This window comes from Delphinus delphis, chromosome 1 (genome assembly GCF_949987515.2).
Source record: "Delphinus delphis chromosome 1, mDelDel1.2, whole genome shotgun sequence".
NCBI classification, from domain to species: Eukaryota; Metazoa; Chordata; class Mammalia; order Artiodactyla; family Delphinidae; genus Delphinus; species Delphinus delphis.
The window spans coordinates 75,879,407-75,895,625 of NC_082683.1; the positions used below are offsets into that span (position 1 = coordinate 75,879,407).

Genomic DNA, 16,219 nt, shown 5'->3' on the forward strand with positions numbered 1-16,219 from the left:
AAACGAGATGAAAGCTATCATTTTAGAAAATCAATGTCAAAAATAAATTATGCTTTAGTATGGAATAGCTTCTTTTATTGCAACAATGTTGTTTAAAATCACAAATGGCACTGAAGTGTACCCAGCAGCATATGAATTCCACAGAACAGAGGTTAAAGGCTGTCTAAAAGTGACGTACAGAGACCACAAACAACTGACAGAAAGAAGTAAAAAGGAAGTGTACCCTGGACCAAAGACCTCAGGGCTTTAAGATTTGGGAGCCTTGCCATAAGGAACGATAGTTCCTTGCATTTCTGCCAATTTAAAAACAATCTTCATTCTTGTGCAAAACTTAGTGCCTTTTTTTCCGTTCACGGTGTGTCTTACAAATTGTACTCAAGATAGTCTAAAGTCAGGAGAAAAAACCGCTAGAAACCCGGAACGGGGAAAGATAAGTATCAAACGAGGTATTAAGCCACGTCGCACTCTGGCCGCAGCAGTCGCTGAGGAAGCCCTATCCTCCCACCCTTTTCAACTGTGGCTCCCAAACGGGACCGAATGTTCAGTTTTCCTCGGCGCAATCCCTCCCACTCGCCCTGGGGCTGCAGCGGACGTGACCTCCACTCACCGTTTGAAGCACAGTCGCCAGCAGCAGCCGCAGCCCAAAAGCCGGCAAAAGGCACCCATCCAGCCCGGCCGCCATAGGTGCCATCTTCCGTAGGTCTCCGGCTGCCCCGAGGACCCCTCTGCTCGGGGCGTCTACTCCAGAGCCTAATCCAAAACAGGCTGCTAAAGGCGGTTAACATCAAGTCTCTTATTCTGCAGGGACGGGTGTTAACTAAGGGCATATAAAAGCTTAAAGATGAATAAATACCTTTACATTTGATGTAAATATGAAGTCGCTGGGTCCTTTCGATAAACCATATCAGGCATTTTCCTAGACTCCCCAAATCTGTGCTTCTCCGGGCTCTTTCCTTTCATTCACGACATTTCCTCAAGCAGCCAAGAAGCCCCGCCTTCGCCAGTTTCGGCCTGCCTCCTTCTCCAAGTTTACCCAATCGAATGCCGCTTTGGTTGACACCTTAGGCAAAGGAAACCAACCATGACACGGGCCAAGAGCTAAGCCTTGGGGTTCTTCGGTCCAATAAGCACAAGTGAACGGGAGCAGTGGGCGGAGCCTCTGGTTGCTGAGCAGCGTACGTGGATGCGTGCGCGTGGTGGCCGAGGGGGATGGGAAGGGGGCGGGGTCGAGGGCGGCGCAGCCGCAGCCGCAACGTAGGAGCGCGCGGCTGCGAGCAAAGGAGGGAGGGAAGGAAGGAAGAGAGGGAGGCAGGCAGGCGGGCGCGGGGCTCGGGGACTGAGGCGGTAGAGGGAAGCGAGAGCCCGGCAGCCGCTTCGCGCTGTGTTTGCTGCGCGGGCTTTTGGAGGGGCGGCCGTGGAGTCGGCCGAGGAGAAGCGGACACCGGCGGCGTTGGTGTTGGCGCCTGGGGGCGGGGGACTGGGGAGGCGAGAAGGGGGGGGGGGTCGCTGCGGTGCTTCTCTCGCTGTCGCGCTCTCCTTGCCTTTCTCCCGGCTTGGTGGGCTCCTCCCGGCGTCTCCTTTGCCTCCGAGGCCCCGATCCCCGCCCCCCGCGGTATGTCTTGATCCCGAGCAGCGGGTTTCATGGGGCTCCTCAGGATTATGATGCCGCCCAAGTTGCAGCTGCTGGCGGTGGTGGCCTTCGCAGTGGCAATGCTCTTCTTGGAGAACCAGATCCAGAAACTGGAGGAGTCCCGGTCGAAGCTAGGTGAGGAGCCGTGCCACTCTGGGCTGAGTGGTGTGTGGAAGCGGCCGGGCCAGGGAGGCAGTGCTACCCGAGCAAGTGGGCGTTTGTCTAACCTGAGATCTGGCTCCTCGGCAGGAGGCTGAAAGAGGTTGCAAAGAGAGATGGGACTAGGGGCATCGAGAACACAAGCTCCAAGAATGGTGTGAATTAAGCTTGGGTGGTATGCTGGGCTCGCGAGGTCACGGGGCAGAGGTTGCAAGGTTGGGCTTCCCGGAGCCAAAGGGTTACCCTGAAGTAGGCATTCCATGGGGATCAAGAGCAAGATAAGAGCGAACTCATTGGGGAGCGGGTACTGACTGTTGGAGGAGACAGAAACGCTCAGGCTTACGTGTTCTCTTAGAAGTCGTACAGAAAGCCTCGGCAGTGTCAGGCGAGGGGTATTCTAATTTGAGATGTGGGCACCTGGTTACGGAATCTTTTGGGGATGGGGAGGTTCGCGAAGGGATAGATGCGCAGAAATGGAGGGAGATGCTGGAATGACGGTGAGTAAAAGAAATACACTGTAGTGAGTTGCACTCTTGTGCTGGGGGCAGCAAGGGACCGCACAACTGACGAGAGAAATAGGCTGTCCCCAGGTAGGACAGGAAAGCAACTATAAAGCTTCCGTGAGGTACTGAAACGAGGCATCCAAGCATTTAAATTCTTTTTTAGCGGCGCTAAACTGCCATATTTTGAGCTTAAGAATAGGGATGTGTGTGTACGTTACTTCGCGGCGATGTTGGTGTAGTGAATTTAGGAGGAAAGGTTGAAGGGGAATTGCTTTAGTGAGATTTAAGTTTATGAAAGGAGGAGTGCAAAAAGTTTACCATAGGTTAAGTACCTTAAAGAGTTAACAGTGCTTACTTTAATTACGGAAGAGGTCTGAAGTACAAAAAGTTGGAGTGTGATGTTGTGAAAGACCCGAAGAATGCACAGATAATAGGTACTTTCAGATTAGTAGGGAACTTCGGCGTTTGGGAAGAGCTCGGGGTGGGGAGGGAATATTAAAAGAATGTCAGCAGTACATTTTGATTTAAAAACGTACATGGCACTGAAAAATCAGCTCAGGAGGCTGTAATTTGAATGTGGAAAAGTAATGTGAAGTATTTTTATGCGTACACTTTCACCTCAAAATCATTTAAAATACTTTTCAAAATGCAAATAATAAAATACCAGCAGCACTGTAATTTAGACTAAGAAGTAAGAGATGCTGCTGTGGGTGATGATTAATATTTAGGAAAAATGTATCAGAAAATAATTGAAATATTACAAACAGTAGCTGACTATTTGCAGTTTTGATAGACTTTGCGAAAAGCCTTGGAGACATTTTAAAGAGCAGTGTATCAAAGAGCATCAAATAAATCTAGCTGAAGTGCAAATAAATTTGAGGAGGAGCTAGGAATAATTCCACTCCTCAACTCTAGGGTAGAACTTGCCCTGTACAGTTTCGAACAGATATCAAATTTATTTACTATGATTTTATTAATATGAGTCTTGTATGATGGAAAAATATTCACTTTAAATATTGAAGGTTGGCCAATATACTCTTTGTGTTTGTATCTATTTAGCAGCTTTGAGCGTCATATTGTGGCCTGATTAATGATCCAGCTTTACAGAGAAAAAAATGACTCCTCTTAAAGTTGAAAGTTATATTAAATTAAAATTTGTATTAATTCTTCGTTGTGTTGCTCTTTGAATTTCTTAGACACATTACAATAGGTTGGGATAATTCAAATTTTAATTTTCCTTTGTTGCCTAACATTTTTTTTCCATAATGCTTGAAAGTGTTTTCTGTAGGCACAACCTTAATGATTTTAGAAAGAGTTATCTGAGGATGTAGAAAGCCACAGGTAGTAGTGTTTTTTCATGATTTTTTACAGGAAAGGAACCTTTATATTCCATTAGAAATAGTAAATATGGATTAAACTAAATAATTCTCGAAAAGGAGCCTCAGATACAAAACACTAGAAGGAGCTAATAATGGAGATTCAAAATTATGGCAAATAAAATATATAACTTCGTATCAGCAGTCTTGATTAAAAAAAAAGTCTTATGAAACAGGCAATACTAAAACAGATGTTGTCAGTTAGTAATCTTCCTTAGGAAAGGAACACAGAAGGAGGCATATTTTGACAATCAGACTCTGTACTAGACACTTTCATATTTGATATTCTTATTTAATCTTCCAAGAACACCATAGAAAGCCATTTTTACAGATGCGGGAACAGGTTCAAAGGTTATATAACTTGACCACATAGCTAGTAAGTGGCAGAGCCAGGACTGGAACCCAGGTATGTCTGATTCCACATCAAGTTCCTCTTTAATTATACCAGGCTGCTTGGGACTTTATATTGACATTACACTAAGATGTAGCAGTTTGAATAGAATTTTTAAACTGTAATACCAACGTTTAATTGCATTTATTTCTAAGAATGAATGTCATTCTTAGAAAATTCAATTTCTGACACAAAGGAATTAGTTTAGTGTAATGTATGTTGCTTGTTTATACCCGTGTAACGAACATAATTATATTACCCAATGAAAGGACTGAAATAGCTTATTTCTGCTACAGGGGACAAAAAAACTCTGTGGTGGTTTTCTGTAAGTGGTAAAATCACAACATTAAAAGCATTTTTGTTTTGGCACCAGAAAAACTTAAACACACATTTATCACTTTTCAGAAACTTTTGTGGTGTCATCTGTCACAGAATTTTGACTTATAGTGTAGTCAAATTTATTAAACTTTGCATTTATGGCTTAAAGAAAAAGAAAAAGTTAAACATTTTGCTCTTAAAAGTTTTCATTGTTTATCTTTTCTGTTATAGAAGATTCCAAAGGATTGCATTTTCTGATAATGCTTTGTATGCACCTTGGTTTCAGAATATTTTGATAGTGAGATCTCTAATAGAGCGATAGTTGTATTCAAAACTTAGGTGTATTCATTGACCACTTGGGACATTAAGTATATAAACAGGAATTCCTAAAAACCAATGTCACATAATAGAGTTTTCTTTTATCTTTTTTTTTCATCGAATATTGGATGGCAGTATACACGTTACTTTGCATCTTGCTTTTTTCATTTAATATCATAGAATATCTTTCCAGGTCAATAAATATAAATTTGACTTACTCATTCTAATAGCTGTATAATATTCCATAGTATGCACGAATCATAAATTCTCCAGCCATTATGCCAATAATGAACATTCAGTTTATCTCTCCCCCCACCACTTAAAAAAATTTTTTTTTACCATTTTCTTTCTTGGTATTATAAACAATGTTACAAGAAACATCCTTATATAAGTTTATTTAACTCCTTATTTGTTGGTACTGTTTTCAGTAGGATAAATTCTCCTGTTAAGGGATTACTGGGACAAAAGATGTATGTATTTTATAATTTAACAGATCTTAAAATCTGTTACTTTCCAAAAAATTTATTTCCCAAGGGTTACAATAATCTGCACTGTCAACACATAACAAGCCCTGGATGGGATGCTGTCAGCTTTAAATTTTTGCCACTCTGAAGCTGTGAAATGGTATGTTGTTGCATTGGTTTACATTTCCTCAACTTCTAATTAGGTTGAACATTTACTTGTTCATTTTCATTTGTGTGTTGGGTAGTAGTTTCTTACCGATTTTTAGGGTTTTAAAAATATATTAGAAGTATTAATCTTTTATATGTTTTATGTCTTGTGTCTGTTTTTCTCCAGGTCTGTCGTTTGTCCCTTGATTTTATGGTATATTTTGCTTATACAGAAGTTAAAAAATTTATGCAGTCAAATCTATGAATTTAGGCAAGTAGGTGCCTTACATTGCTTGAGAAGACTTCCCCCAACCAAGATTATGTTCATTCTCTATTTTTTGTTAGTATTTTATAACTTTTATTTTTTATATTTAGCTCTTTAAAGCAGTCATATGTTTATTGTAATTTCTCTCAGTGAATGGCCACTTATGGCAAATATTATATTAATAATTTATCTTTTTTCCCCACTGTATGTTACAATTCTTCTTTTAGTCGTATATTACGTTTTCATATGTTCTTGGATTAATTTTGGACTCCATTTTTTTCCACTAATCAGAGATTCTTTAGATCTTAGGGACCCATATATAGGCTTCAAGGCATCCATGAATTCCCTGAAATTATATACATAGCTTTCATCAGATTTGCAAAGGAGTATGCAGTCTCCTTAATGGTAAGAATCACTGATTTGTAGTAGATGGTTTATATTTAATGGAGTAAGTGCATTTTTTGTTTTTAATATTAACATACTACAACATGCAACTTGTGAGTTAAATTTAGGATACGAGCACATTAGTTATGAACAATTTCTCTGGGATGTTATACTGAAAAATCTTTGTTAAAATGTATACAAACTTAATTTTTCTAATGAGGTACAGTCTATAACGTGGAGTCAAAATGAACACTGTCACTTAGGCTACTACTTAGTTGCTTAGCTGTTATTTAGAACTCTGCATGTCAGAATTTGTTGCTTTTACAAAGTAGTTCTTTCTGAATCTTGAGAACACTGTTGCTAATGCTGACTGGTGGAACAGTCAATGAAACCTTTGTTATATAAATGTAAGAATTATGTGCCTGATAACTTTATTTTCTATACGGCCTAAGCATTTAAAATAGTATTTGTTGTTCATATGCTTATAACACAACTAAATAAATTTATGAATGCATTAGGACATAATGTTTTAAATGAGGACAGTAACTCAGAATGGATATGTAGGCATCTTCATTGGTCAAAATTATGTTAATCCCTATGTTCTTAAAACCCTCCTAAATTAATGAACTAACTCCAGGGCCAAGGTTGAGACTGCTGTTTGGAATTTGGTAGTTTTTACAAGTGCCTGAAACCATACATACCTGTAAAATGTTCCCAAGAATGATAGATTTCTCTACTTATGAAATTGTTTGCAAACCTTACAGTAGTTACTGTTTAGAGGACTTATGGTTTAATTGGAATGCAGTTATTCTAGAATTGCTAATTGGTGTCTCACTTATGAGTCCTAGATAGGTTATCTAGTGCCATGGAGTAGTCAACTGCTACAGTTGATCTCAATTAAAGTAATCCTAGGATATCTCTCTACCACTCTGTTAAGCGTTCTAAGAGATTTTGGCACTTAGTGAAATTGAAATAGTAATGAATATTCAAACACTGCTCTCCAAAATGACCACTTTTGAAGGGTGTACTTATAGATGGACTTTATAATCAATGGTTCACTGTAGCCTAATTATTTATAATTATCTGCCCACCTACTAGTAGCTGCGTTTCTGTATTTTGCCTTTCTGCCTGTTAATTATAGATTAACTGCCTGTTGGACCACTTGTGCACCTGATTCTGTTCCTCACCTACTTAGAGACGTGGTTCCAGAAGTTTTCCCTCATTCTCCTGTAGTTATCATTTCCTCCCTTTCTGCTGGATTCTTCTCATTAGCATGTGAACATGCTATTATTTCTCCCAACCAGAAACAAAATGGTATTTTTCTCAACTCCTCTTTCTCAGCCAACCTCTGTCTCATATTTCAGCTTCCTTTAGCAGTAAAACTTTAAAAAATTGTCTATTCTCACTGTTGTTGATTACCACAATCACCAGTAACTTCCCTAAATCCTACGGTCAATTTTTGGTCTTCGTCTTAACTTGACCAATCAGCAGAACTTGACACAGTTGATCACTTCCTCCTTTTTGGTAGACCTTCTTTACTTGGTTTCCAATATATCATACTCTTGGTTTTCTTCCCCCATCACTAGTCATTTCTCTATCTCCTGTGTAAGATTCTTTTTTTTCCTCTTCAACCCCTTAACATAAGAATACCCCAGGGCTCAGTCCTTGGAACTCTTCTCTATTTACTCTTCCTTAGTTGGTGACTTATGTGCTGACAACTTCTAAATATGTATTTCTAATTGAGACCTATTTCCTAAACATTAGATTCATGTAGATTCATGTAACTGAGCTGCCTACTTGAAATTTTCTTTGAGTAATTAATAGACTTCTCAAACTCAGTATGGCCAAAACAAACCTTCTGATATCTCTGTACACTGCCTCAACACCTCCACCCCTCAAACTCATTTTATCTCTGACCTTTATCTCAGTTGATAACAGCTCTATCCTTCCATTTGCTAGGGTTTTACTTTCCTTTTTCTCATGCTCTGCATCTAGTCTGTTAGAAATATCTTGTTAGCTTTATCTTCAGAATATTCCTAGAATATGACTACTACTCAACACTTCTACTCTTACCACCCTAATTCAAGATACCATCATCTCTTCCCTGGATTACTGCCATGTCTAGTCTGTTTGATTCCACACTTGCCTCCCTACAGACTGTTCTTAATATGACAGTTCGGGTGGTCCTTTTAAGATGTAAAAAAATCATGTCACTCCTCTGCATAAAACTCTTTAGAAGCTTCCTTAAGAATTAGAGTAATGCTAGCTGCTTTTAAAACAAAGTGCACAATTTTATTGGCTAACACAACAAATGACCCTTTTTTTCCCCATGATGTTTTAGGTGATCATTTTGGTGGATGGTTTTCCTCTTCACGAGTTATTCAGCATCTTGGGTACTTTCTGTCATGTAGTTATGCCATCCCCTCTGGCTTTGGAGCTCTCTGCTGTCAGCCTGGGGAAGAAGCAAGAGAAGGGTGAGGAGGTGTGTACCCCTTTCTCAACTTCTTTGACTTCTTTTACCCTCAGTCTCTTGATGAGGACTAGTTACCATCTATCAATATATGCAAGGGGGGAGGCTGGGAAATGGGTTTTTTATTTTTTATTTTATTTAAAAATTTTTTTTTTTTGCGGTACGCGGGCCTCTCACTGTTGTGGCCTCTCCCATTGCAGAGCACAGGCTCCAGATGTGCAGGCTCATCGGCCATGGCTCACGGGCCCAGCCGCTCCGCGGCATGTGGGATCTTCCCAGACCAGGGCATGAACCCGTGTCCCCTGCATCGGCAGGCGGACTCTCAACCACTGTGCAGGGAAGCCCGGAAATGGGTTTTTTAGCTGGCAATGACTTAGTTGCAGCTGTGTCCTATGGAAGGTGGGGGCATACATTTGAACTTTTTGAATCCTTTTGAATAAATCTTAAAATTTATTTAGACTTGTTTTGTGACTCAGAATATAAACTGTCTTGATTAATGTTCTGTGTGAACATGAAAAATGTATATTCTGTTGTTACAGGGTAGAGTATGCTGTAACTGTCAGGTCGAGTTGTTCCAGTCTTCTGTATCCTTGATTTTCTTTCTACCTACTTGTTCCATCAGTTATAGAGAGAGGGGTTTTGAAGTCTCTGGTTATGATTGTGGGTTTGTCTATTTCTCTTTAGAGTTCTGTTACTTTTTGCTTCATGTTTTTTTGAAATACTGTGATTAGCTGTATGAATGTGTAGGGCTGTCATGTCTTCTTGATTAATTAACCCCTTTTTCATTATGAGATGAAGGTGTTTGTCCTTGGTAATGTTCTTTGCTTGAAACCTACCTGGTCTGTTATTAATATAGTCACTTCAGTTTTGATTAGTGTTAGCGTGGTGTATCTTTCCCATTCTTTTAGTATTAATCTATTTAAAGTGGATTTCTTGTAGGCAGCAAGTAGTTGGGGCTTGTATCCAATTTCACAATCTCTCTTATAAATGAGGGTGTTTAGAGCATTTACTTTTAATATAATTATTGATGTGGTTTGAGTCTGACTTACTGTTTGTTTTCGTTTTGTTCCATCTGTTCCCCTTTTTCTGTTTTTCTGCCTTCTATAGAATTAACTGAGGATTTTGATTCTATTTCATCTCATTTGATGACCTATTAGCAGTGCTGTTTGTTGTGTTTTTTTAATGGTTGCTTAAGAGTTTATGGTATACATTATACTACTTAAGGTATAGTATAAGAACCTTAGTCATTGTACTTCCATTTTCTCTCTTCCGGTTTTTCACTATTGTTATATATTTTACTTGTACATATAAGTCCTGTGATACATTGTTATTTTTGTTTCAAGCAATCAGTTATCTTTTAAAAAGATTAAACAAATTTTATAGTATTTTATATTTACTCATACATGTATCATTCCCAATGCTTTTCATTTCTTTGTGGAGATGCAGATTTCCATCTGGTACTCCTTTCCGTCATCCTCAAGGATATCTTTTAAAATTACTTGTACTGAAAATCTACTTGGTGATGAATTATTTTCACTTTTGTATGTCTAAGAAAGTCTTTGTCTTACTGTTTGTAAGAAATTTTTGTTGGGTATAGAATTCTAGGTTGACATTTTTTCTTTCAGTACTTTAAAGATGTTGCTCCCTTGTCTTTTGGCCTGCACTATGAGATGAGAAGACTGCCATTGTTCTTACCTTTGTTAAGCTGTACATAATGCCTTTTTTCCCTTTGACCGCCTTTAAGATTTTCACTAGTTTTAAGTAATTATAATGAGCCTTGCTGTAGTTTCTTCACTTTTTTGTGCCTGGGGTTTGTTGAGCTTCTTGGATTTGTGGGTTTATAGTTTTCATTAAATTTGGAAAGCTTTGAACATTATTACTTCATATAGTTTTTATGTACCTTTTCTCTTCTTCAGGAACTCAGATCACACGTATATAGGCTACATTAGCTGTCATAACAGTTCAGTGATGTTTTACTGATTTTTCCCAGTCTTTTTTCTTTTTGTATTGTTTTAAATAGTTTTTTACTGCTGTGCCTTCAATTCACCAATGCTTTCTTCTGTGGTATGTAATCTGCTTTTAATTCCATTCAGTGTATTTTTCATCTTAGGCATTTCTTTTCCATTTCTAGAAGTTCATTTTGGACCTTAAAAAACAGAAACAAAAAAAGACTTCTGTTTCTCTCCTTAACATGCTTTTACTTTATTTTGTTGAACAAATGGGATGTTATTATAATGACTCTTTTGATGTTCTTGTCTACTAATTCTGCTATCTGTGTCGTTTTGGGATTGCTTTCTATTGATTTATTTTTTTCTTTATTATGGAACACATTTTCCTGCTTTTTTTACATGCCTGGTAAGTTTTAATTTGATGCCAGACATTATGAATTGTACCCTTTTAGGTGCTGAATATTTTCAGATTCCTAAACATATTCTTAGGCTTTGTTTTGGGACACATTCAACTTACCTTGAAGCAGTTGGATCCTTCTAGGTTTGCTTTTAAGTTTGTTAGATGGGATCAGGATAGCCTTTAGTCTATGATTAATTTTGCCCCACTGCTGAGGCAGTACCCTTGCAGTTCGTTTCAGAGTACTCTACCCAGGGCCCTGTGTATTACAAGGTTTCCCCACCCTGGCTAGTGGGAATGGTGGTTGAGTGAATCCCAGAAAGTTTTCCACCTGCCCCTTCCGGGACCAGGGATCGAACTTGTATCTCTTGCAGTGTCCGTTTCTTCACTCATATGCACTGATTGGTACTGTGCTGAAAATTCTCTTTTTGCAGCTTTGTCTTCTTTATTACTCTGCCCAGCAAACTCCAGCTACCTTGGCCTCCCTGAACTCCCAATTCTGGCTCCTTAAGTTAGGGAGACTGTTGGGCTCTGAGTTCCCCTTCTCTGTGCTGTAGCCTGGAAACTATCTTAAAACAGTCATATGACTCACCTCATTTCTTTTCTCTCTCTTAAGGATCACCATCCTGTACTGATTTCCTGTCTAAAGTTCAGTGCCTGAAAACTGTTGTTACATATTTTATCTGTTCTTTTTTAGTCGTTTCAGGTGGGAGGATAAATCCCCTGTTGCTCCATCTTGGCTGGAAATGGAAGCCAGGTGGCCTAGTTATCTTTGATTGTGTGTCCCTAGGTTGACTTAGGGGAAAGTAGAGAAGTTGGATAATTTGAATTACGATTGACAACTAAAACTAATATTATAAACTTAGGGGCAAAATAATGTTTTATCCTTCTCTGTTTCCATATAATTTCTAGCATGGTGTTGCACACAGGCCCTTAGTAAATTGTTTACTCAAAGCTAGAGGCAAGTCTTACCCACAATAGCCGTATCTCCTTCCTTCCCCATTGAAGCTTCAAGAGGACTTTAGTTAATTCTTTTGCCTGTTACCAATTTTACTCTAACTTCAAGAAACCAGTTCTTATTTCATCCCTTTAGATGCAGCTGAGCCAAGTGAAGGCTCTTTCAAACTGGGCAATGAAGTCTCTGGCTCTAGAAGAGGTTTCTGCTTTTCCTGTCAGTATGGTTCTTGAGCTAATCGATCACATCCTTGCTGGGATGGGTGGATGCATAGTCCTTTTCTTTCCTGTATTCCTTTTGTAATACCCCTGTTGCAAGCAAAGTAGTAGAGAAGGAAATCATAAGGGATTTTGGTACCAGTAGTAGTTGTGATCATTATGTTGCATCAACAGAAAGCGTACCTAGTTTACCTTAAGGTGAACAATTTTATTATAGTTACCAGATCTTCAACTTTGCATGATATAATTCTTGCTAAAGATAGTTATGTTGTACTGAATCCCTATGGGTACTATAAAGTGTCAGGGACAACCATTTTTAATTGAAATTGTTGGATTTTCCTTTTGGGAGATAGTGATTTGAAAAATTGCAAATTGATTTGGTACTTATATAAGAATTTAAAACTGGATTTAGAGGGAAAGAAATGCCCATTTTGCTAAATTCCAGTAGAATTTAGGAATCATCCATTGTCACCTTATCACATATCACCTTACATGTTTCTATTCTTTATTCCTAAGTTTGTGACATAGCTAAAAATAAGTGATTTGTACAGTAAAGCACACAAAAATGAATTTAGAGATTCATTAGATGGTGTCTGAGTTGGAAAATACCTTAAAATTTTGTTCAGCATTGTTATGGAATGAGGCTAAGGGGTTATGCAGGTACAGACTAGCTCTTGGCATATTTATTTCTAATCATAAATTATGCTTGAGTTGATTAATGAATATAATTTAGAGATATTGTTGGTTCATTGATAACATGCTCCTGGTATATATATTCCCTTTATGCTTTGAAGCAAAACAGTATGGGAAATGGCCTGATCAATCTAGTTGATTTTGTTCCTGATAAATAAGTCAGTAAGTGTTGGTATCCGGCTCTCCATAGCTGTCTTTAAACAATGAATTCTGTTTTGAGTTCTCTGTTACTCTTGTGCTTTCAAAATAATGCCTTGTTATAGTATACTTTTATTTTAGTTAATAGTAAATTAAAAACATATATAAAGTTAAAAAAAAACTAGCTGCACAGCATAAACATTATAACTAAAATCCTACTGCAAAAAAATGACTTTTTATTTGGTCTTCAATAAAGAGAGTTGTAAATTCTCCATATTGCTGTTTTTTCAAAGAGCTTGGTGATTAACTAGGGCTGTTTATGGTTCTTTACATTTCTAAGGTATGGAAAAGCACAATATCTTAAGAATTTAGTGATAAGAATATTTTGAATATTTGGAGGAATATTGGAGCTTTGAGCAAATTGAGTTGTTGGATTTAAATAAAATCAATAAAATCCTCCTTCAGCCTTGCATTTGTTAGTTATTTCAGCTTTGTCCATGTCACACTGAAAGTAGTTCAGCAATCAGATTTGACACTAAGATTCTTGATCAAATATGACTGCGAAATTTATGATTAGTTTGTCTTTGGATGTTAGGAAGCTGCTTTCAGTTGCCAGCGTTTTTTATTTCACCATAGTTCTATTGCTTTTGAACAAAATGCACCCAGCTCTTTAATAAAGTGTTACATGTTCCCAGTGTGTTATACATCTGGCAGAAAACCAACTTAGCTCTGTTGTTTCCTGCATAGAAGAGCTGATTAGAAAGACTGACTTGACATGATCTACGGTATGTTTTAATAGACAGCTTCTTCATTTTGTTGAAGAGGATAGAATAAAAACCATTCATTTTTGTCCTCTAGACTATAAATATCTTCCCTTCATGTTTTGAAGGTTAAAACAAAGAAAAAAGGCAAACTTGTGATGCTATTTTAAGTGTCTCAGAATATGAGGAAAATTAGGGGTATGTATGACTTTTTGCTTCTGAACCTGGGTATAGTTAGTGAACTTAGTTTCTGTTTGACTTGGGATGAGCCTGTCCAGGAATGTCTGATCAATGAGATGTCATTATGTGCCTTTTTTGCTTTTGCGCTTTGTTGGAACTCTGTGACTAATTAAGCCTGTGACTAGTTATAGTCTAGTCTTCCTCATGACCACTTTGACTTCCTTTTGGTCTTTTTTTTACTTGTTTAGAATCTTTCCCTACTTTGCCCTTGGACCCATGTTTCTTAAATGGTTTTCTGCCTTTCCCACCAATGGCAAGCCATCATGACCTCTAAACCTTCTACTGTAACAGGCAGTAATACCCAACAGTTGTTGAATACTAATTGTGTACTGGGCATATTTTAGGTATTTTATAAATTTGTAACTTACTTAACATGAAGGATGCTTATTCTGCTGTCTTCAGAGAGTTACTGGGAAGATCATATAATCTTCAAATGCTATAAAGAATGTGAAAATGTTTGTAAAGTATAAAAACTACAATTTTAAGTTGTTGTTAATAGTGATAATAATACACCTGCTTTCTCTTTGATATTGTTGTCTTTTGGTTTAACATAGTTTAGACTTTACATTTCTTCCTGCTGTAGGCTTTCCGCAGTGCCCTACCTCATAGGATCACAGTTGTCTGATAAGTGTTCAGATAAATCAAATGACAATGTTACATGAGTTATAGATTTGACATTCAGATTAACTATTCATTTCTTTCCTCTCTTAGGAAGGAGTAATAATCACTGTGAATTCATATTATTATTTGCTTTTAAAGATAGACATCTATTTACTTTCATGTAAATTATAGAATAGCCCTTGCCTTTTATTTATTTATTTCTTTACTTTTTATTTTTAAAATTTTTGGCTGTGTTGGGTCTTCGTTGCTGCACGCGGACTTTCTATAGCTGTGGCGAGTGGGGGCTACTCTTAGTTGCAGTGCGTGGGCTTCTCATTGCGGTGGCTTCTCTTGTTGCAGAGCACAGGCTCTAGGCGCGTGGGCTTCCGTAGTTGTGGTACATGGACTTATTTGCTCCGTGGCATGTGGGATCTTCCTGGACCAGGGATCGAACTTGTGTCTCCTGCATTGTCAGGTGGATTCTTAATCACTGTGCCACCAGGGAAGTTCCAGCCCTGGCCTTTGCCCTGGCCTTTTAACATGACCAAACTTTCTTTCCTCTTTCCTACTAATCCTTGCCGGTTTGACCGTTTGAGGATACATTTTTTAAAAAAGGCAGATTAAATTTGGTTTGTGAAAGGAATTTCAGTGTGTGTGTGTATGCACGTATATGTATAAAATAACTCCTTAGATTCTTAAGTACTTTTTTAAAAAAAAGCGTGAATGATGGTCAAATTAGTGAAGGAAAAAAGCCTGTTTCTCCACTATGGAAAAAGTTTTACGTAGTAGTTCCTTTATTGTCAGTTTACCTACAGTGATTCATTGTCATATTCTCAAATAGAGGGAAAACATGTGCTTTGTATCCTTAGTTTTAATTTAGGAATTTCAACTTTTTCTTATTTTTTCACTCAGATATGGAATACAGTAGGTTGTACTTTTATATTAATTGCTGGGCTCGTGAGAATCCCAAAGACCAGAATTCTTGGCTTATACAGAGCTTCAAAGGTTTTGTTTTGTTTTGTTTTGTTTTTTAACTCAGGTCAACAATTATTTGCCATTCTGCAATCAGAAGATTTGGTAGGCCAGAGTAATAGAGGTTTTGAGAAATAAACTGTGGTGTGATCACCTCTTTCATCATATATTATTGCTATTTGTTTTTTCTGGCATTAGAACATTATTCTTAAGTACTGGTCAGCCATGTTGAAGGTTTAACATAAAATTGCTATACACAATTTCATGAATAAGCAGTGATTTGATTTGCATATTATAGTAACTTTTATGTTTATGAAACATAAAACTTTTTTCCTAATTAGCAGTGAAAACATTTTGACCAAGGTGCTGAATTTGTTAGGAGCTCTATTTACTTACATTTTAGCTGCACATTTGAGACTTTTCTTAATTTATTTCTTAGTGAGTTTGCCAATCCAGAATTGAGGATGATGGAATTAAAGAACTCTGTAAACCTTTTGCATTTCACCTAACCTTCCCCTATCCTCGTATGAAGTTACTGTCTCTTTTTTTCCACATTTATTATTAATTTATCTTGTGCTGAAAAATTGTTGAGGAAATTTACAGATGTACATGTAATATAGAAAGAGAGAAGAAGGCAGATTGAAGTAGGAAAAGAAGTATTTGTGTAAATATTAACTGCCATTTTAGGTTTTTTAGCCCATTTTCTTTTGGACATTGAGGTATTAAAATACAAGAAAGTTTTCTATAGATTGTCTTTTCAACAACAATGAAATATAATCCTTACTTCAGACTCTGAGGTAAATTTTGGAGTAATAGCGTGTCTGCTGCCTTTTTATTTAAGGAGCCAGGAAAAGCATATGCCATACTTGCA

General features: G+C 37.8%; 2 protein-coding genes across 5 annotated transcripts in view; one reads left to right on the plus strand and one right to left on the minus strand.

The window, feature by feature from the left end:
• The window catches only part of SELENOF (selenoprotein F), a 38,677-nt gene extending 37,689 nt beyond the window's left edge, over positions 1–988 (minus strand). Inside the window, exons 1-2 of the mRNA XM_060024904.1 lie at positions 854–988; positions 608–765 (exon numbers count right to left, since the gene is read on the minus strand). Coding sequence (XP_059880887.1) covers positions 608–691 — 84 coding nt within the window. The 5' untranslated portion in view covers positions 692–765; positions 854–988. The remainder of the gene's footprint in view (positions 1–607; positions 766–853) is intronic.
• A 531-nt stretch (positions 989–1,519) lies between these two features.
• Positions 1,520–16,219, plus strand: part of HS2ST1 (heparan sulfate 2-O-sulfotransferase 1) — a 187,250-nt gene continuing 172,550 nt past the window's right edge. For all 4 annotated transcript variants that reach the window (XM_060024917.1, XM_060024927.1, XM_069541202.1 and 1 more), the window contains exon 1: positions 1,520–1,765. In XM_060024917.1, coding sequence (XP_059880900.1) covers positions 1,642–1,765 — 124 coding nt within the window. In that variant the 5' untranslated portion in view covers positions 1,520–1,641. The remainder of the gene's footprint in view (positions 1,766–16,219) is intronic.